Source organism: Dermacentor albipictus, chromosome 5 (assembly GCF_038994185.2).
Source record: "Dermacentor albipictus isolate Rhodes 1998 colony chromosome 5, USDA_Dalb.pri_finalv2, whole genome shotgun sequence".
In the NCBI taxonomy this organism is placed as follows: domain Eukaryota; kingdom Metazoa; phylum Arthropoda; class Arachnida; order Ixodida; family Ixodidae; genus Dermacentor; species Dermacentor albipictus.
Genome location: NC_091825.1, coordinates 97,285,276 through 97,308,095, shown reverse-complemented (window position 1 = coordinate 97,308,095; position 22,820 = coordinate 97,285,276). Strand labels below are relative to the sequence as shown.

The following is a 22,820-nucleotide window of genomic DNA, read 5'->3' as shown; positions in this document are numbered from 1 at the left end:
AGGCTTATCAGCGAACTCACGTCGACAGTTTTCTTCGCAAATGGAAAATTTCGTAATAACATTTCCGTTATATGCGACGGTATAATGGATGATGAACGAATAACAGCGGGAAAGTACGGATAAATCCGGTCTAACATGCTCACCACCAGATGAATACTTGGGCCAGAAAATTCCCCTACAAAATTTTACAAGCACAGACCTGGTCTGGCGTCGGCACAAACTCGAGACGCTTAATCAGAATGCCCGCGGCCTCTTCTTCTTACTCCCTTCACGATAAATAACAATCTCGTCTGGCACTCTCTTCACTATGGTTGTTCTGTAACGAAACCAAATTCCCTGACCATCTCTTGCTGACTCTTCGTCGCTTCATCTAAGGAGGGGGGTGTACGTTGGAAGTTTCTGCGCAAGATTCACCGGCCGTTGAACGTTCTTTTGCTGTTATGTTTTAGAGGATCCATGCTGGAGCACCCCTACAGGGACGTATCAAATACGGCATAGTAAACTGCGCTTGTGACTCTCCCGTCGTCTGAATTGGTAACAATGCTGTTTTTTTTTATGCGAAGCATATTACTAGAGCTCAACCCAGCTCCTCAGGCGCGGCGGTGTCGCCTTCGATACCACGTGACACCGTGACGTCACGACAGAGGAGAAACGGGGCTCCAACTCGCGCCGTCGCTCGCGGCGTCGCCTTCAAGGCTGACCACGTGACACCGTGACGTCACGACAGAGGAGAAACGGGGCTCCAACTCGCGCCGTAGCTCGCGGTGTCGCGGCGGTATATAAGCAGCTGCGCTTGCCTCTGCTAGACACTCACGAGGTGAGATGCCTCCTGGAGACAGAGCTGCTCGTTGGAATGAGAAGCGAAGGTTGCGGCGTGCTACAGAGACTGTTTCTAGGTGGCTTTGCTACGGCGCAGCGACTACGCGCCCCGCATCGGACGCGGTGAGCGTCGAGCAACGCAGCGTTCGGCGCGACAACGAAATGTGCTCCTGAGCAAGCGCTGCACGCCTGAGCCGACGCCGACGACACCGGCTTTTCTGCGACACGAGCTCCTTAACGCTGTCGCGTTAAAATAAAGGCTAGTATGCTTCGCATCCTGGGCTTAACCTTAGCTAAGCCACAGCCAGTTTTTTTTCCTTTTCTTTTAAATTCAGTTACTTTCTCGATCTCCTTTTTTTTCTTAATTCTTTATAACGCGCACATTCCTTCGGTCACTTCTGCAGGCTCAATCGTCCTCTTCTTTTTCTGCTCTTCTTCGTTTCATGTTTTGTCCGTTCTATTAATGCATTCTGCCTGCCACCCGATTCTCAGCCAATCCCCTTTGGTAGATACGTGCGCCACAGTATAGAGGTCATCATCATCGCCATCGTCCTCGAGGACACGCATGCTCGAGCGCACGAGCATTAAGAAGAAGGCGACACCATCGCCGAGCGACAGGTTCAACGCGCCTTTCTGCAGGGAGTCAAGCATAGCTGCCCCCGAAAATGCCGAAGACGCACCACAAAAGCAAGACATGCCCACGCCGAAGGCCGTGGGTGGAGAGCTCTTACGCCGACACGACGATGGCGCCCGAGACCGACCTCTACGACTTTGACCGCAGCTCGGCCTCTAGCCGCAGCCGCGGTGGGGACGCCGACGACGCCCTCTGCTCCCAGCTCACCACCATCGACACCCAGTTCACCACGGTGGCCACCATGGCCACCCATGATCCCCAACGACAGCGCGTCATGGAGCTGGAGAGCCAGCTGGAAGAAGCCACCGATGTAAGGCTTTAAACGCGATTCCGGGAACGGGACTAGCACATGTTGGCTATTTATTATGCAGCTAATACTCCTGTCAGACGGGCAAATTTAGTGTAACCTCAATCGAGTTCACTTCACCGTTAGTGTCGGCCGCAGGTTATGAGAGGGAAATCTTTAGTGACAATCGCTGTAGAGCGCACTCGCACGCGTGTGCAGTGCTTCAAAATTTCATTGAAGAAAAATTGGCGGTTCATCCATCCTTTGGAGATGATTAGCGACTTTTACGCGATTTGGCAATCTTCTTATCATGAGGGTGTAATTGGTGATACGTATTATATGATGATTATTGCGACAAGCCGCACATATCCAGAGACCCAAGTTGGCGTCAAAAAGGTTCAGCGTCGGCGTAACCGAGCGAACGAGCGCAACAGCGAAAGACGAAAGAGCGAATGCGGAGCAGCAGGTGAAAGAGGTGAGCTGTGAACGGCGGAGGCCAATGAGAGCGGTCCCTTCATTGGCTTGTTCGCGAGAAACTGGTTTCATGCGGACCCGCGCGACCACTCGATGCATACTCGTATATCTGGTCTCAGCTCGCTTCGTACTATATATATCGTCAGTTCGCGTCAACTCTAGCTGGCCCTTGTTTCGATTTTCATGGTTTGCGATTATATTGTAATCTGATAGCATGCGCGATGCGAATCGCGTAGTACTTTCTGGAAGCCAAGTGGCACCAGCGATTACGCTGGAACCTTCGACGAGTCATCTATAAAATACGACACGCTTGACCCGTAAATCAGATTTTCGACGATCGCCGACTTTGCTACGTGTCTCAAATGCTTTGCCTCACTTTATCGCGAAATGAAAACACGCATAGAGTTGCGCTCAAATTTCGCATTAGGGAGTATCGTAATCGTCGCTTTTTTTTCTTTTTTTCCTCTCTTTTTTTTTTGTAAATGGTGTTCGTCTGACACTTTACCGGCGCCGACGCTTTGTTCCTCTCGGCACCTGCAACGCGCAGTGCGTCGCTCGGCTGTTGAATGCACTTTCGTTTGTCTTCATTCGGGACAACTGATCGTATTAATGTTATGTTGCAGTTATTCCCGAAAGTTACAAATTTATACTGAAAAGATAATGCGCCAAAAAAAAACCAACACACACAAGAAAGACGGCTACACCTTCCTTGTGTGTGTTGTTTTTTGGCGCAAAATTTTTTCAGCATGCAAGATCGCCAACTAGCCCGGCAGTTAACTCTTCTACAAATTTATAGTACGCGGTTAAGCTACTGATCGACACTGCCATCAATCCCAAATGAAACTTTGCTCCCATTTAGCAGCGCACCGCCAAATTTGCTCGCTGCGGCGAAGTATACACCCGCTCAAATGTCTAGCTGAGTTTTTATGCGAAGCATATTACGAGGGCTCAACCCAGCTCCTCAGGCGCGGCGGTGACCATGAAATCACGTGACACCGTGACGTCACGACAGAGGAGAAGTGGCTTTGGCTCAACTCTTGCAAGACGGGCTGGGTGGGAATCGAACCAGGGTCTCCGGAGTGTGGGACGGAGACGCTACCACTGAGCCACGAGTACAACGCTTCAAAGCGGTACAAAAGCGCCTCTAGTGAATGCGGTGTTGCCTTAGAAACGCGCTGTTTCTAAGGCGTGCGTCTCTTGCTCAGGCGCACATTTCGTTGCCGCGCCGAACGCTGCTTTGCTCGACGCTCACCGCGTCCAATGCGGGGCGCGTAGTCGCTGCCCTGTAGCCCATTGTCTTACACCCCTTGGCGGGTCGACGGGAACGCTGTCGCGTTCCACTCTTGAAGGCGAAGAAGTAATGCATGAGTTGTTTCTTCGTCTAGCCGAACCAAATATAGCCAAGCAACAGCAGTTCACCAGGCTAAACAGTGGTTCAACAACTAAAATAAAGGCTAGTATGCTTCGCATCCTGGGCTTAACCTTACCTAAGCCACAGCCATTTTTTAATCGGTATCACATCAACCAAAGTTGTTGCACATATATGCACAGATGACGGAGGCAACCTGTACTCGGTGACGAGCTAAGAATTCGGTACAAGCTCTCCCCCCACCCCAACCCCCCCCCCCCCGAAAAAAAAAATGGCTGTGGCTTAGGTAAGGTTAAGCCCAGGATGCGAAGCATACTAGCCTTTATTTTAGTTGTTGAACCACTGTTTAGCCTGGTGAACTGCTGTTGCTTGGCTATATTTGGTTCGGCTAGACGAAGAAACAACTCATGCGTTACTCTGCTTCGCCTTCAAGAGTGGAACGCGGCAACGTTCCCGTCGACCCGCCAAGGGGTGTAAGACAATGGGCTACGGCGCAGCGACTACGCGCCCCGCATTGGACGCGGTGAGCGTCGAGCAACGCAGCGTTCGGCGCTGCAACGAAATGTGCGCCTGAGCAAGCGACGCACGCCTGAGCCTTAGAAACAGCTCGTTTCTAAGGCAACACCGCATTCACTAGAGGCGCTTTTGTACCGCTTTGAAGCATCGTACTCGTGGCTCAGTGGTAGCGTCTCCGTCTCACACTGACCTGGTTCGATTCCCACCCAGCCCATCTTGCAAGAGTTGAGCCAAAGCCACCTAGAAAATCAGTCTATGTAGCACGCCGCAACCTTCGCTTCTCGGACGTTCGTTGCGCTACGTCCGTCCACGTCCTGTCCTTTCCTTAATATCGTCTGTGTAAAACTGAGCGCAATATAACCATGAACCATAACCATGAATCTTCGCTTCTCATTCCAACGAGCAGCTCTGTCTCCAGGAGGCATCTCACCTCCTGAGCGTCAAGCAGAGGCAAGCGCAGCTGCTTATATACCGCCGCGACGCCGCGAGCGACGGCGCGAGTTGGAGCCCCATTTCTCCTCTGTCGTGACGTCACGGTGTCACGTGGTATTGAAGGCGACACCGCCGCGCCTGAGGAGCTGGGTTGAGCTCTCGTAATATGCTTCGCATAAAAGAGAATCGCAGTGCACCTGCCTTCCGTGGCTCCTCCTCTCCTAAGCATAGTTCCCGAGAGAGGCGAAGAAACCGCTTGCCCCCGACTTCGTGTCGTCTGAAAGAGAGCCACGGCAGAAGGAGTCTGCTCTCAGCTTAAATGCTATCGCTTCGCTAATGTAAACGATAGGATTATTGAGAAACAAAAGCTCGTTGTTTTTTACTAAAATATTATTTTTGGCTGAGTGCTAATCACAATCTCCAATAAATCTTGCCAAGAAGCTCAGGATTCACTCATATAGGAGTGACACAAAGATAGACTCGTATGGTGAAAGTAGCCGCCTCAATCGTGAAGGAAAGCAAAAAGCTTAACAGTATTGCAAAGAATACGAACGTGGAATAACACTGCATCGGACTTGCGCTTTCCGGGTTGTGTACTATACGGGGCGATAACTTTTAAGTTTTATGGAACTTCTAAAAATTGCCTATGTCATTTGCATAATTATTGCCCTTGAGCTGGATTATTCACGGAGGCGGACATCACGAGCACGAGAAATCAAAACAAATATTGAGCGAATTCACAGAAATTGACAAATATAATTTCTTAATTAATGACGTTACGGCCCATACTGCAATTAACGAATTGTATCCGGTGAGTTTGTAAGACGTATCCACTTGAAGTGAATGTCCAGAAGGCCAATCGCAAAGATATTGCAGTCTAAAGCGCAAACTAGAAATATGGGCCGATTTCAAAGGTAGTGCAGTCAAAAAAGCTAAGCAGTCGGACGCTTTTCCCCCTACCTTCACTTGAGAGGTGATACGAAAGTGTGTCCTGCGCATTGAATCCGTCCCATTATGACCCCCAGCTGGCTCAGGAAGGGTTTAATTGATGTCAAATAGCTCAATAGCATGCCAACACATCTCATTCTTTTTTCTCGCCTTCGTTCCTCCCGCAAAAGAAATTTAAGGTCGTGTGGCTTTATGTTGAGGCATCTTATAGCACAGCTGGAGCGGGCATTATTTCTGTGTTAATTTTTTTAACTTCGGCGTTAAACCCCAAATAAGAGCGCTCTCTGCCTTCTCACGTGACATCCCAGCTCAAATAGCGCTCGTCTTGCGTTGTGTAAAACCAATGGCTCGATGACCTTGCGTTCCTACACGAAGTTCCCACAGAAGAGAATCGCAGAGACGTGTCGTTCGCCTCTAATGTTTTCTGTCGCATCTTTTGTGTTTTATATTTCCACGTTTTTTTTATTGCGATAGCAGTTATATGGACACTCCAGGTGCATTTCTGCCGTCGCCGTCGCCGTGAGTTTCCGTATGAGTGAAAGCGAGTGAGAGTGAGCCGGCGAGCGCCGTTCAATCTCGCGTGCGCGAGCGAGGAACGTGGCGAGGGAGGAGGGGCGTTCTTCTCCGGCGGCTGCTTGGGCTGCTACGGTCTGTAAACCTGCCCCACCCACGGCCTTGCCGCTTCGGCTGTCGCCGCCGGGGCTTTTATTTCTTTCTCAACCATCTTTTGATTCCCCTTTTGCCCTGTGCAGCGCGGTTGAGGTGTCCTCTGCGGAGAGACAGTTACTGCGCTGCACTTAATCCCATACTTCCATCTCCTTCTTTAGAATCTCTTTAGGGCTGCTACGGTGCCTCGATGTGCTCTTCGCCCGCCGCTCCGTACAGAGTGGAGGCAACCGCGGCGTGTACTACGGCGTTGGCCATGCGAATCGCGGACGCCGTACTAGACGCATTTGGCGGACGCCGTATACGTTGCCGGCGCTTGCGTGTCTTGAAAGCGATCTCCAACGTGGCCAAAGTGCGCGCCCGCGCGGGCCTCATCTTCAAAGCGATGTGAGATGTTTGCAGAGTGCGCGCAGTGTCGATAGCTTTCGTATGCGCAGTGCTTTCGACGTTTCGTCCGCGTTGAAGCGACAGATGCACGGAAGTCAAATGGCTCGCGGCTGCTGCCGCGATTCCTAACTCCAGCGTTTTCACAGACTGTTTCCACTGTCATGAGGCGAGATCATGTTTACCTGTGCGCATGAGACACCGTGCTGGCTAATTTAGTTAAAACACGTTGACGGGTTAGCTGGTTTGAATCCATGATAGAATGTGTAAACGCGACTGAACAAGGACGTAGAAAGAAGCAGACACACAAAGACAGAGCTGTCTCTGTGTGTCTGTTTCTTTCTACGTCCTCATTGAGTCGTGCTTACACACTCTATAATTGTTCATTTAGTTGGTAAGCAAATGTTTCAAAGTTTTTACGGCCGATAAAACTACTATCCTTGCTTCATAAAGCTGTCTACTAATTGGCTATCGCAATCGGTGCTCCGCCTTTCGGGCGGAACTGCGAATTTTTTCTAACGCTTCACTCCCTGTACTTTCAGGCCACAAACGGCACGGGTGCATCGATCAGCACGAAATATAGCGTTCTTGACAGGAAGGTACCAGGCGCTTTCCGCGCTAATAAGTGCGCGCCAGCTAGCTAACGTCTGTTGGTTGGGGACAAGATGAGCCCCGAAAGGGCGTAAAAGTTTTTTAGAGTGTACTGCAGTGGTGCCTTCATAGACCTTCATATATGAATAAAGGGACAATCAGACATCCACCCGTTCGTAGCAATTGCTACAAAGGAAACCCATACGGGTTCCTGTACCGGACCAGGACGAATTTTTCTTCAACTATGAGGCTTTTCTTTCGAGGAGCCCGTATGGGTTTCCTTTGTAGCAATTGCTACGAACGAGTGGATGTCTGATTGTCCCTATATTCATTACTTCCCTCCACCTTGCGGGTTTCCGCAGAACTACTACGTCACCTTCATATATATCCCCGCCACAATTTTCCCCTCTCACTGACAAGTTTTCCCTTGCTCGAATCTATATACTCTCATATCAGCGGGCATTCGCAGAACTGATCTGCCATGCCTCACTGTATACCCATTGCAGCAGCCGAGTGCGGCGCATGATGGCGGCGGCTACTCGGCGGGCCTGGCCAGCCTGGCTGCCGCACTGCGGAAGCGGCTGCAGATCCACTCGCGGTTCCACGACGTCGGCCCGACTATTCGGGCCTGGAGAGACCAGCTGCTGTCGTTCGCGCGCCGCAACAACACCAACCTGTTCACGACGTTCGTAGCCGTGTCGACGGTGTTCCTACTGTTACCCCTGTGCGTGCTCTACTACAAGGTCGGAACCATGGCCGCAGGTAAGTGCACTACGGGGTCCCGTAACAGAGTTTCTTACAAGCGGTAACTATAAAGGGGACCCTGGCGCTAGTGTCTACGGTAGGCAAGTGTGACAGTTCATCCAGCATGCGAATGATGCGTAATACGTGGATTTCTTTCTGGCATTGACAGGTTTCTCCAGAATACTTTATGTAGGAGTAGAAGAAAGGAAAGCGAGGGGCCCGATATTTATTTGTGGTGTGATAAGATGTCAACAAACAAAGACACCGAGGACAGCATAGTGGAAAGTACTTGTGCTTAATAATTGTATTAAAGAAATGATAAATTAATGGAAATGAAAGTGGATGAAAAAACAACTGGCCGCAGATGGGGCACGAATTCATGTCTTCACATTACGCGTGTGATGCTCTTATCAATCCGGCAGTATTGATGCCTTCATATAGCATGTGTGGGTACATTGAACAGTTTTCACCTAAAAAAGATCACGCACATGTGATGCGCCGGCAGCAGAGAGGATGTTCCACATCCACCGCCAAGGCTTGTGAGTGGTGGCGCTGGCTAACACTCTAAGGGTTCTAGCAGTAAGTCATGAATACCCCAGAAAGTGGACGGGAAAACGGCGCCGCGGTAAATCATTTGGTAAGAGCATCGCACGTACGCGTAATGCGAAGACCTGGGTTCCTATCCCACCGGCGGCCAGCTTTTCTTTCATCCACTTTCATTTGCATTTATTTATCCTTTCTTTCATTACATTATGAAGTACAAGCAATTGCCCCTATGCTGTCCTTGAGGTCTTTGTTTGTTGACATCTTATGATATGTAGGACTAGCCATTCATTTAAGTGTCTTTATGAAATGCCGTCGAACTGTACTAATGGGACTTGCCTTCGTAAAGCGCTTCCTAAACAGGTTTTCCCGACTCCCCCTCCCTTTCATGGAGATAAAATAAAGGTTTCAATTGATTTGATTTAATTTGTTAATTTGCCCAAACTTGGACCTTAGCAGTCTTCGGTCTTTCCAAACTTGTCCTCTTCGAGAAACTATTGCGCTGTGAAATCAACAGTTCGCGCATTAATTACGCATGTGCGCAGGTCCTTATAGCCTTCATGCGCTTAGAGAAATATGATTTCATAACCTGCAAGCACCCACACCGAAAACCTGTTGAAGCTCGGAGTCCACAACACGCTCGAAGAGATTATCGAGGCACAAGAGCACTCACAGCTGCTTAGGCTATCCGGCACCCTGACGGCTCGCAAGATACTCGACGAGATGGGCCTCAATCCTGTCGACCAGTGCTCTGACGCTGCGCGGATTCCCAGCGACATCAGGTCTCAACTGCACATCGCGCCCCTTCCCCGCAATATGCACCCCGCAAACAACGTCGACAGACGTCTAGCCAGGGGTACAGCTCTACTCGAGCGTGTCCGTAATAACCACATTGAGGCAAGCTTCGTGGATGCTGCGGCATATGTCCAACAAGAGGCATTCGCCGTCTCCATCGTAGACTCCAATTCAAGGCTCATTTGCTGCGCTACGGTACGCACTTCGAGGTCCGTGGTAGCCGAACAGGTTGCAATCGCGCTGGCTGTGCTCGATGGTCGCAGAGAGGCAATATATAGTGATCCCAAGGCAGCCATTAAGGCCTACCAAACCGGTATGGTCTCCCCCCAGGCCCTCCGCATTCTCCAAAGCACCAAAAGTATCTATCCGCATTCTCTTATTTGGTTTCCCGCTCACTTGGGGTCGATTGAGGGTTCTCCCTCTAACCCTAACGAGGGCGCACACGAGGCCGCGCGAGGACTCACTGACCGCGCCGCCTCAGCAGCCCCCCTGCCCCGCGGGGAACCCTTGCTTACGTATAATGAAATCACGATACACTACTATCTGTCAAGATGGGTATTCCCCCTCCCGCACCCCGCCTTATGCAGGGCGCAGGCGGTTACCCTTCGACTTTTACAAGCCCGTGCGTACCCTAACCTCGCGGTTCTTCATGCCATATACCCTGAAAGATATCCCAATGCGGACTGCCCTGCCTGTGGACTAAGGGCAACATTGGACCATGTGTTGTGGGAGTGCGAAGCCATCGGCTCCTCCTTCAGCGAGGATAGGTGGGCTGCGCTCTTGGGCAGCCCCGAACTCAGTGACCAAACCCTGGCAGTCCAGAGTGCCCGCGATCGGGCCGTCAAGCTCGGCTTGGCGGTCCCTACGTGGGACTAGCCGGGTGGCGCGGCGTCTCCCCTGCGTCTTCTCTGGACCTAATAAAGTTATTTCACTCACTCACTCACTCACGTAATAAATAACGCTAAAAGAACAGCTGAAGCCCCAAGCACGAATATCGGACAAATCCGCGCACTGACAATCATTCCCATAATAGAAGAATGATCGTACGAGTTCTCCCTAGTAATTTTTTGTAAGCATAAGCACCCTGCGTGCTTATATACAAGTGTCGTTGCGTCGGCATGAGTTCTAGAACGCTGACTAAATCGGGAAACATTTATCAGTACTATTATTACGTACCCTTGCAACAAGACCGCTCTCTCCAACGCGCGCAGATTCACCGGTAAATCTTTCCTGATCACATGATGTCACAGAATCTTACTCATACACCTTAACAAAGTTTAGGAGCTGATATCATCATTAGAAAATTAGAGGGAAACTAAAGGTGAATGTCAAAGTAATATGCACAAATGAATTACACTTTGGCACTGTAGCAAAACGGCCACTCTTACTGAATTCGGCAAGCAAGGAACAATTAACTTAAGGCAACAAACATGACAGTAATGCTTTGAAACAGTACTTTATCAACCCGAACAGACTTAGTGTTGTTTTTTAGTGTTACTTTAACATATCGTGTGCGTGAGTGCGTGTACGTTTGTAGTTAAGCTCACTGTCGGCCGTTTATTTTTTATATATAGTTTTGCTGATTTCCGTTTGTTTAACGATACATGACTATCAAGGCACTGAGGCTAAACGGGACGACACGAGTCACCTGACTAGTCTTTTATAGCACCATGTGCCGCTTGAATACAGACAGAGTAAAACCATCAGGATATTGACAAGAGGACAGCATTTTACAGGATAGCTTTCAGCAGAGAAACGAGACAATATCTGTAAGACAGATATTGACGCACGAATACCATACACTATAAATGTGTGTTCAATAATAGGTGCTACAAAGAAACCACTAAAAGGTAGGCTAACTCATAGTGCAATAAAATTTCACCGACGATTACGATACTCCCTATAATGCGAAATTTTAGCGCAGCTCCATATGCCTTTTCATTTCTCTCTATGATGGCTGGTGCGGACAATCTTTCTCGTACGGCACGTTGCAAACTGAGCGAAGCCTGGCACAACTGCCTCGCTATTCTGGAGGTCGCGAGAACCAGCGCGTGAGTGACCTGTGGGCACGATTCATAGCAGCCGACGACGCGCGCTACTTTGGCGCCATCTCATAGCCATCGTCGCCACACTTCGCTTTTCTTCTCGTGTTTCCGCTGCACTCTCCTCCTCCGCTTTCCTCCTCGCGTCTTTCATCCACTGCTGTGCTCCGCGTTCGCTTTTTCATATTTCGCTGTGCACGTTCACTCGGTTACGCCGACGCTCACCGCAGGAACGGGCGCCAGCTGCGCTCTAAAAACGAAGTGACCATTAACAATAAGGGTATAGGATGCATTGCAATGCCATTCCCACAAGAAATACTACATCGGTAAATACATACAAGCGCTGCAGGGACGGTAAAACAGTTCTTCCTACAAACAAAACATTAATGCTAGCTTTTATCACAAGTAACAGCAACAACAAATATTTAATAAGTAGCCTAACTCGTGGAAAGAAAAACGATTTCCGAGCGCTTTCTAAAAACAGTAAGTGAAGATGGATTTCTATAGAAAGGCCTACCCGCCGTGGTTGCTCAGTGGCTATGGTGTTGGGCTGCTGAGCACGAGGTCGCGGGATCGAATCCCGGAGACAGCGGTCGCATTTTGATGGGGGCGAAATGCGAAAACACCTGTGTGCTTAGATTTAGGTGCACGTTAAAGAACCCCAGGTGGTCGAAATTTCCGGAGTCCTCCACTACGGCGTGCCTCATAATCAGAAAGTGGTTTGGGCACGTAAAACCCCAGAATTTGTTTTTTATTTTAATAGAAAGGCCACGCGGTCGCCCATTCGTGAATGTGCGCCGTTTCATGGCAGGCATGCATCGGAAGGGAATATTTTTCCGCGACGACGGCCCCGGCATCGCTGTCCAGCTGGGCTTCGACGCGGCCACCTGCAAGGACTTCCACCCGCTGGTGGACAGCCGCCCCGCGCACGCAGTGACACACGTCGTCGAGACGGAGGACTTCGTGCCCTACCACACCAAGGTCGTGAGCACGAACCCCATCTTCTGCGTGTACCAACACGACGTGTTCCTGCGCTTTCCCAACCTGCACTACCGCGTCGTGGACGTGCCGGGCGCCTTCTGCACCCACCTCATCTACCACGCGGCCGGGGTCACGGCCGACGGCTCCATCTACAGCAAGGACCCCACGTTCGACGAGACCTACCAGGCAGGGGGCGTTATAGGCTAGTTTTACTGTTGCTAAGATGTAGTCTAGCATAAACTATCTGTGGAAGATCGTCAAACTCACTTCCCGGTAGACCTGCCGAGATATGCCGTTGAGGCGGGATACTTATATCGTCTAGTTCTATTGGTTAAATGCTACTATTAGGTGTATTTATCCAAGAGGAGACGACTTAGCTGACATAGCCGTCTTCTTGCACTGAGCCCTCGTACATTTAACGTAGCTACACGTAGCCTTCCCTCGACATTAACTGCCATGGCCACACGGTAGAATGGATACGAGCCGTTGTGACGTATACATCACAGCGCCCGTGCACCTTACAGTAGCATTTATGTCTATGTCGGAGGGCACTCGGCAGGCGGTATTCAGCCTCACCATACGATGAGACGAGTCACGCGCTGATGCGTTCATTTTACCGCAACCTATGGTTATGTACCCTGAGTTATATTGCGCAGCCCGTGTCTCGCGAAGCATTGTGCGCGCTGGAAAGTGTTGTTATAGTAAAAAGGAGTTCCACGGCGGTTTTCGTGCCTCCGCATGCCCGATGTAAAATGGAAGCCAGAGAACAGGCCGGCAACGCATCCACGAATCGGTGTTATGACAGCTGGCCGTCGGAAACACATCGGTTGACCTGGCGCATACGCCGAATATAGCGGCTAGTGTCGATGTAGTAAAAGCACGGACACATTCGAATAATCTGAAAGGACGCAGGTATAACGAAGGAAATGAACCGGACAGAGCGAAGCAGCTGCTAAGAATGGGGTAGATTCCAGATAGTGGCAAACAAGACCTCTATATATAGAACCTCCCGAACGGTGTGAGAACTCTGCATAATACAGCTTCGCTGTCTTCGATGCGCGAGTTGCTCGGGTCTGCGCAACGTAAGCGTTAACGTAAGGGTCAACGTAAGGTAAATGTAAACGTAAGTGGTTAACGTAAAGTAACAACACACCTCATGGTGGCAATACTTCCGCATTTAGTCACGTTTTCGAAGCTGCAGGCAGAGGACAGCAAAATGACCACAGTTAGCCAATGCCACCGCTAGATCCATGGAGCAGCCATTGCGACATCGCAGCGACATAGCAGTTCTCAAGATGGCTGCACTTAGGGCGCACGTTGTCGGACGTTGGTGAGGAGTGCGGTGTGATGAGGTTTCTGCACATGAAGCGGAGCTCACCAGGAAAAATTTATCGTCGGCTCTTCGAACCGTGCAGACGCAGCCAATTGGAAAAAGCAACTGGATGGTCGGGATTCACTTATGATGGGTGTCGAGACGCGGCTTCTGAAAGTTGATTATTTGCTGTATTCCGGCATAGTTGCTTTCGTGCACATACCGAATAAATGTCTGAACACTCCAGGTGACTAACGTGGAAATGCTAGAGACATTGGTATACCAATGTCTCACCAGACATATGGTTTATCAGAGTTATCGGCCCACCTATTCTGTCGCTGAATGGTCTTGTTACCGTACTTTTCGAACCACTCTCGCATGATTGTGGGTGTTGGAAATTGGTGCTTGAAATGGAGGTGAAATTTGCGAATACATACGCTATTTAAGTCATTCATGTAATTTTTTGATAGCTTCGCTATAACTTCTTTGCGCAGTTTCCTGCGTTATCTTGTGATTGGACCATTAAATAACCTTTGGGTATTGGTCCGACAAATGTTTACGCTTCCTTCAACGTTTACTGTGAATATAAAAATGAACGATCAATGAATCGATTCGAAAAGAAATACCGAAAAGTATATGGGTTTCGAATATCAAATCTATATAGTACCGCGTACTTCCGCCTTTGTCGACGGCAGTTCCGCTCTCGCGGCACAGGGCTTCCGGCAGGCCTCCGAGCTGAAGGGTGTCTACCCGCACCTGAAGGTGCTGCTGTCGTTGGGCGGCGGGCCGGACGAGCGGGACACCTTCCAGTTTTCCAGCATGGCCGGCCAGCTGAACCGGACGCGCGCGTTTGCCGACAAGGCGTTCTGGTGGCTCGTCAACCGGGGCTTCGACGGCCTCCACCTGGACTGGCGTCAGCCCGGCGGTCACTGCGGCTCTCGTGCCGACAAGCAGAACTTTCTCGTGCTGGTCGAGACGCTGCGCGAGCGCTTCGGGCTGCGCTACATCATCACCGTCGGCGTGCCTTACCAGGCACGGGCGCTTCACCTCTTTGCAAGGAAACACGCCCGCACAGTAAAAAGTGTTACACCCTTAAGTGTGCTGCTGTGTGCCACGGCTAACGTCCTCACCCTTATTGTTACAAAAAAAGAAAAAAAGAACCCCGACAGAGAGCTCAAACTATACCCTCTGATGGGAGAAACCGTACTTGAAAAGTGTGCCTTAATTCTGACCACTTGATGCGGACCGAAATATCCGACACCAGAGTATAACAGCGATAGAGCTCTGTGAAATTTTATTTCATGCAGTTGTTGTACGCTGCAGCCACCATCATGTTGACTTGGGAACGATTCTTTATGTTCCAGAAGTGCTGGCTCTGCGTATGCTTCGCCAAGCCAGGTGTCGCCTAACAATGGAGGGGGCGGGATGCAGATAGGTAGACGTCGGCTTAGCGGCCGCATAACAACGAATGACAATCTGTTACTGACATATTTTCTTGTCTTCTTTTTCATTGTGGCATGTCCGTTTGGAGGTCGTGTTCATCCCTGGGCAGTGCGTACGAGGAGCGGGCACTTCTTAAACGCACTGCAAAGGACATCTCTTGCCACCGCTTGCCACAAAAGGTCGCCAAAAAGGATAACATTATTTTCTCCCCGTGAACGATTTGATCTCACCATTCGACACTGGCGGTGTTAGCCATGGGGCCTTATGGGTACAAAATCTGTTACTGTGTGTGCACATGCATTTCGGTTACAAAACTCTTTTTTTTTTAACGTCTCGCCGCAGTCGAAATTACGGAAATTAGACCAACATTCTCTGGGCTAGTAGGTGGCAGCCATATTTTGCCGGGGACTGCAAGAACGTAGAATGAACGGCCAAGATGGCGATCGGACCATTCTTCTCGTATATGTTTGCCGCGAGTGCTCGCAATGCCATGGATTTGCCGCCATCTGCCCCGCCATCTAACCAGTGGTCACTGCACGGGGGGCGCAGACAAATGCTGACTGGGTCGAGGTTCAAGTGCGCTTGCTGCAATCGCGGGTGCGGGAGTGAAAGATTCCAATCTGAAAGGGCAGTTCACTGGGCGCCATCCTTCCTCCATGGTTGGCGTAGTGACAGAGTTGCTTGGATTGTCCTGCAGTTCGATTATCTTTTGCGCAATCATGCTCCTGAGACCCTAATTGTGAGAGTTCTCGGGCAGGAGGAGTACCGCCACCGCGGATATCACCTGCCAGGAATAGCGGACCAGGCCGACTTCCTGCTGGCCACCACGCACGGCTTCCACGACGCCAGCGAGAAATACGCGCAGTGCCCCAGCCCGTACACCGCACCCTCTGCAAATTCCATGGCCGGCCGCTCCAAAAACAAAACGCCCAGGTATCGCATAAACGCCGCTTGCTCTCGTGCATAATGCACTGTTTCATTTCAAAGACGCGATATTAACGCTACAGCGTTAAGCGCCCCGTGCAGCAGAAAATCAGGCGTCCCGCGTCGGTCGTCGCTTCGGCAAAAAGAATTCCGAACCAAATTCCGAACCACGCATACCCAACCATTCGTATACCAACAAGGTTGCTCAAACTTTGTCTTTCATTCTTTACAAAGTTATTACTAGGAATTTTGAGAACGACAGCCTACAAACGAATGTAATGAAGAAAAAACACCGACAACGCATACGTTTTATGTTATCTCCTCTCAGAGTGAAATATTAAAAGTGCGGAGCAATAACAGGAGATTGATCCACGCAAGAGTCCGAGTTTCTACCAGAAAGCTTGCCCTTCGTGCATAGCGTTCGCCGTCAGTGTTTCCCAGTAAATGTTGCGAATACATAAGCTGCAGTTGCCGGAATGCATGAAAAGCAATCAGCGGTCTTTGAATGTTATCGCGTTCTATACTCTTAAGGCGAAGCTTAAGCGTCCTCCAAATTTTTGGTACATTTCTGTTATGGGCTGGCCATAACGCAATAATGTTTTTTTAGGACACCGCTGCAAGATGACTCTGGGCGCGCTTAACCTGGCATCGATAATGGGTCACTGCTGCTGCGGGCCAACGAAATCGCGGTTGAGGCATGTAGAAATGCGCAGAACTGAAGTGTGAATGCGAGCCACCCAGGGAGGGTCAGTGCAGTGATCACAGTAGTGAGGGCCTGGCGTCCAACTTTTCGCAATGATAGCAGCGTCATAAAAAATTCTGCCGAGCCATCTGCCGATGGTTTAATTGCGCGTCGAAGCGGAATCTAGTTGAAATAGTAGTATATCACTTAGTGGAGCGTTTTTGCTCCCTCTATAGAGTAACAGCACAAATACTATGTTGGCGGCCGCGAAGGAAGGCTTGGTAAGCCCGAAAAGAGGCAAACATGACATAACGGGTGGCGTGATGTACCTGCACCAGTTCCCCGTGACGTGATGAATCGGCCTATATTATGATCACTACAGGACGAAGGCCCCGCACTTTCCATCACTCTACAGTTATTGCTATCTTTAATCACATTCCCGCAAGCATTACCATTGCCTTAGCACGCTACACATATCCTCTCCTGCGCTCGACTGCATTTTCTTTGCCTTGGCACCATTCTGTGCAATGACGCAGTAGGAATGACCTGAACAGTGCAAGCAACCAGACACAGCTTGTGATGATGCTACTACTAAGATTGGCCTGGTTCCAGACAGACCAGAGCGCAGAATAATGGGATAGGACGGTTAATTGAAAAAAACAATAGGTTGCTTTTCATCTGCATGCACGACCGACATCGCCTGTTGATGCCGTTCAAGACTTCTCTCAGTCACAACCAGGTGCGGCGACGATAGGCCCTAGTTCCAATGGTATTTCAGTGCCCCCGGCGAAATTATAGGAATAATGTCACCAGTCGACTTTTTCACTTCAGTAAATATAGACCTTTCATCATACCGCTACGAAGTGCTTTGTCCGCTACCATTACGGCGACGTGCCAGCCTTCGCGCGCGTGCTAGCTGATCTGCGCCTGGCAGGTGACCGTGACAGTATAGCGGTAACGGCCCATGGTGGCAGCATGCTTAACTCTACTGACAATGAGGGTGAATGGGGGAACTCATTGACGCTGTTGCTCCTAATGTATCTCACCTCGGTCGCTACATCATGGAGGAAAGGAAAAAGGCTACATGAGGGAGCGTGACGTCAGGCAGCCAGCTAGCCTCGGCATGGCAATTTCCTCCGACGACGCTCTTCCCTTCCTTCGGGGCCTATATCTACCTATCTGCAAGTTGACTCTTGAGAAATAAACCCTCCATGGTTGCCAAAATTATCGTCATTGTTCGGTTTTTTTTTGTTTGTTTAAGTGACGCCCTCGTCGCGATCGGCACGCGCACTTATCGATCAATGAGTGCCAATTTCCCATTGGCCTTTATTGCCTTTATATTTTTAGCACTACAAGCTTCAAAATTGTCACGTGACGCTCCCCAAAGTCTTTCCTTCCTGCATGAATGCTACTCTTCACTGATATATTCCGCCAGGTTGGCGTTTTGAGTAGAAAGGCCGCCAGAGGCGCAATCAGAGAGGTAACGGAGCACGGTGGCGCTAAACTTTAAGGGGCAAATCCATTGACGCAGTTCTTCCTAATATATCCCACTTGGGCCACTCAAGTCGGAGACCGACTGCTCTTCCGCCCACTGTGAAATTCCGCCATGTTGCCGCAAGCAATGCGGGCCAACAAGAACTGACCATATCGCGAATTTGACAGCACGACTGAATTCTACAGAATTTATAGACCTGCTCCAGGCCATCACGCACGCCATACATATGGCTGACTACCGAGAACCTGCCGATTCTGGCAGGCGCGTGTGATTTGATTGGCGCGCTGAGCGTTTTATCGTTACTCATGGAGAACAAGCTAAGCCGCAGATTACAGCGACTACGAAATTGAAGCGAACGCGACGGGAACTCGCAAAAGGCGATTCGATTTTTAATTACTGTTCCGTCCACGCATCTGCGCGCTATCGACGTCACGGATTTCTTGCTCACAGATGCGAAGCCTGTCTGTATATATAGAACAGCATCCCAAATCTAACCTAGCCAGTAGCGTAGCTTGGTCGTCTGGCACCCGGGGCCCATAGGTCTTCTGTCACCCCCCCCCCCCCCCCCCCCCGGGTGTAGCCGGCAGAAAGAGGGGTGTCTTCAGCACGACCTACAGTAGGTCGTGGTCTTCAGACGTATATGACACCCCCCACTGGTCCCTTGCACCCGGGGCCCACGGCCCCCCGGCGCCCCCTGTTGCTACGCCACTGAACCTAGCTAAGATATTCGCGAACTGCGCGTACACAGGAGCGGCCCTACCGTGCGCGACGTGATGCGCATGCTCAAGCGCGAGGTGCCTCGCGAGCACCGGCAGCGGCTGTGCTTCAGCGTGTCGCTCATGGGCCACCGGTGGACGCTGCGCTCGTCGGGCGCCTTCCACGCGGGCAGCGCGGCCAGGCGGGCGGGTCCGGCCACGGGCGACAGCCAGGCCCGGGGCGTGCTCGAGTACCCGCTCGTGTGCCAGTACCTGCTGCGCGACAGCGTCGACCCGGACGGCATGTGCAGCTACGCGGTGCACTTCCGCGACTGGGTCGCCTACGAGGGCGTGCAGTCGCTGCCGATCAAGCTGTCGCGCATGCGCCGGGACATGGGCACGCCGGGCCTCTGCGTCGCCGTCTGGGACCTGGCCTTCGACGACTTTCGGGGCGACTGCGGCGACTCGCGGTCGCCCCTGCTCCGGGCCATACACCGGGCGCTCAGCTCGAAAAGGGTCTGGATCATACCGAAGCGGGCCGGCGGGAGGAGGCGACCGTAGCCCCGCACCGACGACTACGGGAATTGTATTTCGAAGTGACGTATCGGCTCGCCCTCGTATACGGGCGAGCAAGTTCACCTTTGCGCAACAACTTCAAGGACTGCACAGCGCACGCAGTTGTAGTCGCTGATGAAGTCATGCCTCCAGAGGTATTGCCATACCTCTGGAGGCATGGCTATTTTTTATTGAGCGTCCCAACGCTGCACACGGACCTGTGATGACGGCAGTAATGAAACGATGTTGATTTGAATGTTTTCGCTTTCTCCTCAAAGCGGTACCATTACAGAGGGATGTAAACTAGCAGCCGGACTACAAGAGGCCTATGAGGAACTTATCAGATTGCATTGCATTATTGAACCACTAGAAAGTCATCACGACCAAAAGAGCAAGCGCACGTGCTTTTTCGCACACCATCACCGCTCAATGCAAGCGCCTTGGTCGCCGGTAGAACCCACGGGGGGAATCGACTGGCACTACTTACTTCGTGCAGGGCCACGTCTTAGAGATGAACATGGGCGCTCGGACCTTTTTCTTTCTTTTTGCCAGTCACAGTTGTGCCCATAACCATATGCAGCGTGCGTAGAAAACGCTAATTCGCAGTATTTCGTGCAGTTGCGGATAACGGCGTAGCCAGATACTTTTTCTTTTTTTTTTTTGAGGGGGGGGGGTGAGGTGTGAGGGGTTGCGTACTTGACCGGGGACGGGGTCTAGGGAGGCCACATACTGAAATTAAATGCGGGGAAACGGCACTCGTCAGGCGTTACGACCCGAGATTAGGCGCATACCACGGTGAACTAAAAGATCTCGGAGGCAACGTCATAACCACTAACCACCAGGCGCACGCGTCGTCCGCTTATGTGCTACTTCAAGGCTGCTAATAAGAAAATTTGGCAATTTCCAGCCCTGCAGTTTCGCCAAGAGTGCTTCAGTGGTATATGCTACACGCTTATTACCAATTTACCCAAAGTGAAATTTCGTTGCAGTTGGCCTGTCCCACAGAGCCCAAACACCATTCCATAATAAGAATTCCTTTATTTCTAGCCATTAGGTGTACTGTTAAAGCGTAATTGTACTCTAAAAAATAATTAGCAATTACTTTTCTGAACTGTCGCAAATAAAACTTCACTACAGCATGCCAAGGACGCCACCGTAGTACCACGTTTCTATTTGTATTTTGAGGAGTTGTACATTAAAATTATACGTTGAACTTTGTGGGGTTAAAGGTGCATCTGCAAATATGCAAGTTGGAAATCAAGATTTAGGTAAATGCAGATTGAACTTTTGAAATTATCCAATATTTACTTCGAAAATAATGTATAACAACATGCATTTCAATTTTGAAGGGGAGAGAACAATGAGCGAGGTCTGCTCCGAATTATGCAGCACGAGAGCTGCCACATAGACGCGCGATTCCGGGCCAATGCAGGGTGCAACGATTTCTGCTAAAATATTAATCATTCAATAAGAATTCTCAGCTAAATTGTATGCAGCCTATAAGCATTTTTTTTTTGTATATACGCATCTCTCTTATTCAATTCCGAAACTTCACTATTGAAACGCTCTGGTCTCAAGATTCCTTATCTGGTGCCATTGACAATCTCCAGGTATCAGCAGGAAAAAAAAAAGATTGTCTACATCCTAAGGAAAGTAAGGGAACATCTATCAGTACCCCCAATTCCCAGAAACATGCACCCGGAGTTTCACCAAGATCGAAGAAACGCAAGAGCGAGAGCTCTCCCCAAAAGATCCCGTAGTGCCAGGGACGTGGTCTATGTGGACGCGGCGGAGTACGCAAATGGACTGAGTATGTCGATAGTTGCTACGAGTCTAGAGGGTGACTGCAGAGTTAGCGGGACGGTAAAAACATGGAAGGCAGAGGTGGCGGAGGAAGCTGCCTTAGCACTGGCAATAGCCTCCACGGAAGCTAACATCGTAGTAAGCGACTGCAAGACAGCCGTCAAGAACTATGCAAAAGGAAGAATCTCGCCGGAAGCACGGAGAATTTTAAACAACTTTCGTGAAGATCGCGACATTCACATTATATGGGCACCCGCACACTCCTCCCTTCCCGGGAACGAAATAGCGCACAACCTCGCTCGAAAATTGACAGGCCGAGCAGGTGACAAGCAACAAATACTGGGAACGGAGAGAGACCGGATGACCAGCTTTAACGAGATCACCAAACACTATAAATTGGGAAGGACCCAATTCCCCCCGGCACACTCCTCGCTAAGTAGATGGCAAGCGACGGCATGGCGCCTCTTACAAACAGATACATATCCGAACCCGGTGGCCTGCCACCGCTACTACGCGGACCTTTACACGGATAGATGTAGATTCTGCCAAGAAAGGGCGGACCTACAACATATGGTTTGGGCTTGTCCTCGTACACCCATACAGAATAAAATAATTAAGACCAGAGAGCAGCGGGAGACCGCGTTGCTCAGCTGTGCACCGGAAGACCAACTCAAGGCAATCCAGCAGGCCGAAGATGCCGCCAGGGCCCAAGGGCTCGAGGCCGTCATTTAGGTAGAGAGGCCTAGGTCTCAGACGTGGTGTGCACAAATAAAGTTTATTCCTCCTCCTCCTCGACATTCCGTAGCAGTGAAGTGTAAACCCCATGCAAGCAATCTTGCGCGCAACGGCGACAAACGACATGATGGCTGTTGCCTTCGCTCTTCGCCAAGTCGAACCCAACGCGAGCGACGACAATGAGCGACGTCTCGCCGTGTTGCCGTTACGACGGCAGCAAATATGCTCCGAAACCGGCGTGAAGCCTGCTTTATTAATTTAATTTGATGTTTTTTTTTACTATAAAGAGCAGCAGCCTTTCTGAAGGCCTTTCAGAATGCTTTATCCTTGCACGTATCAAAATTTGGTCATTTGCTCGTTCCGTGCGATGACAATCAAATAGTACTTGACTGATGTACATCCAGTTCTGGCTTCGCGCTATTAGCTAGTCGCTCATAGCTCTTCGGGGCGGCGAATTCTAGATTTCCAGAACCGAGCGATCTGTTCGCGCGACGGCACATTTCGTCGCTCAAAGCCGCCGCTCGTCACTGTCGCGCAATTGTGGGGTTTGGGCTCAAGGCTGGATATGATCACTGATCTCTACTTTAGGGGGAACATAATAGAGATCAGTGGCTATGGCATTTCTGGCGAAGAGTTACGAGTGCTGTGTACACGTTTTTCTGGCCTTGGACCGAGGGCCTCCAAGGAATCCATCAGTGATTGGCAATAAAGTGTATCCTTTCCGGGTGCGATCACAGGGACAAAGACACCTAATGTAGCAAGACGTATCCAGCTCTTTGGTACCCGAACTGGTCCGTACACTAAGTATCAGAGTTAATTATTTACAGCATTCCAACACTTAACTATCGGACCTCATTTATTTCATCTACATATGCCACGTCAGTACTCCTTCAAGAGGTACCCAGTGGTAAAAATTGACCGAACATGATAGTAAAAATAATAGCTACACTAA

General features: G+C 50.3%; 1 protein-coding gene across 2 annotated transcripts; it reads left to right on the top strand.

Annotated features, from left to right (window-relative positions):
- Nucleotides 1-1,371: 1,371 nt before the first annotated feature.
- LOC135917271 (chitotriosidase-1-like) lies at nucleotides 1,372-19,481 on the top strand. 2 transcript variants are annotated; one of them, XM_065450816.2, is made up of 6 exons: nucleotides 1,372-1,763; nucleotides 7,626-7,881; nucleotides 12,055-12,410; nucleotides 14,251-14,610; nucleotides 15,737-15,912; nucleotides 18,829-19,481. In XM_065450816.2, exons 1-6 carry the CDS (start codon nucleotides 1,485-1,487, stop codon nucleotides 19,334-19,336), a joined length of 1,935 nt encoding a protein of 644 aa, XP_065306888.1. In that variant the 5' UTR covers nucleotides 1,372-1,484; the 3' UTR covers nucleotides 19,337-19,481. The 2 variants fall into 2 exon arrangements, with proteins under 2 accessions (XP_065306888.1, XP_065306889.1); XM_065450817.2 differs by having other exon boundaries at nucleotides 1,373-1,763; nucleotides 14,251-14,568.
- The last annotated feature ends 3,339 nt before the right edge of the window (nucleotides 19,482-22,820 follow it).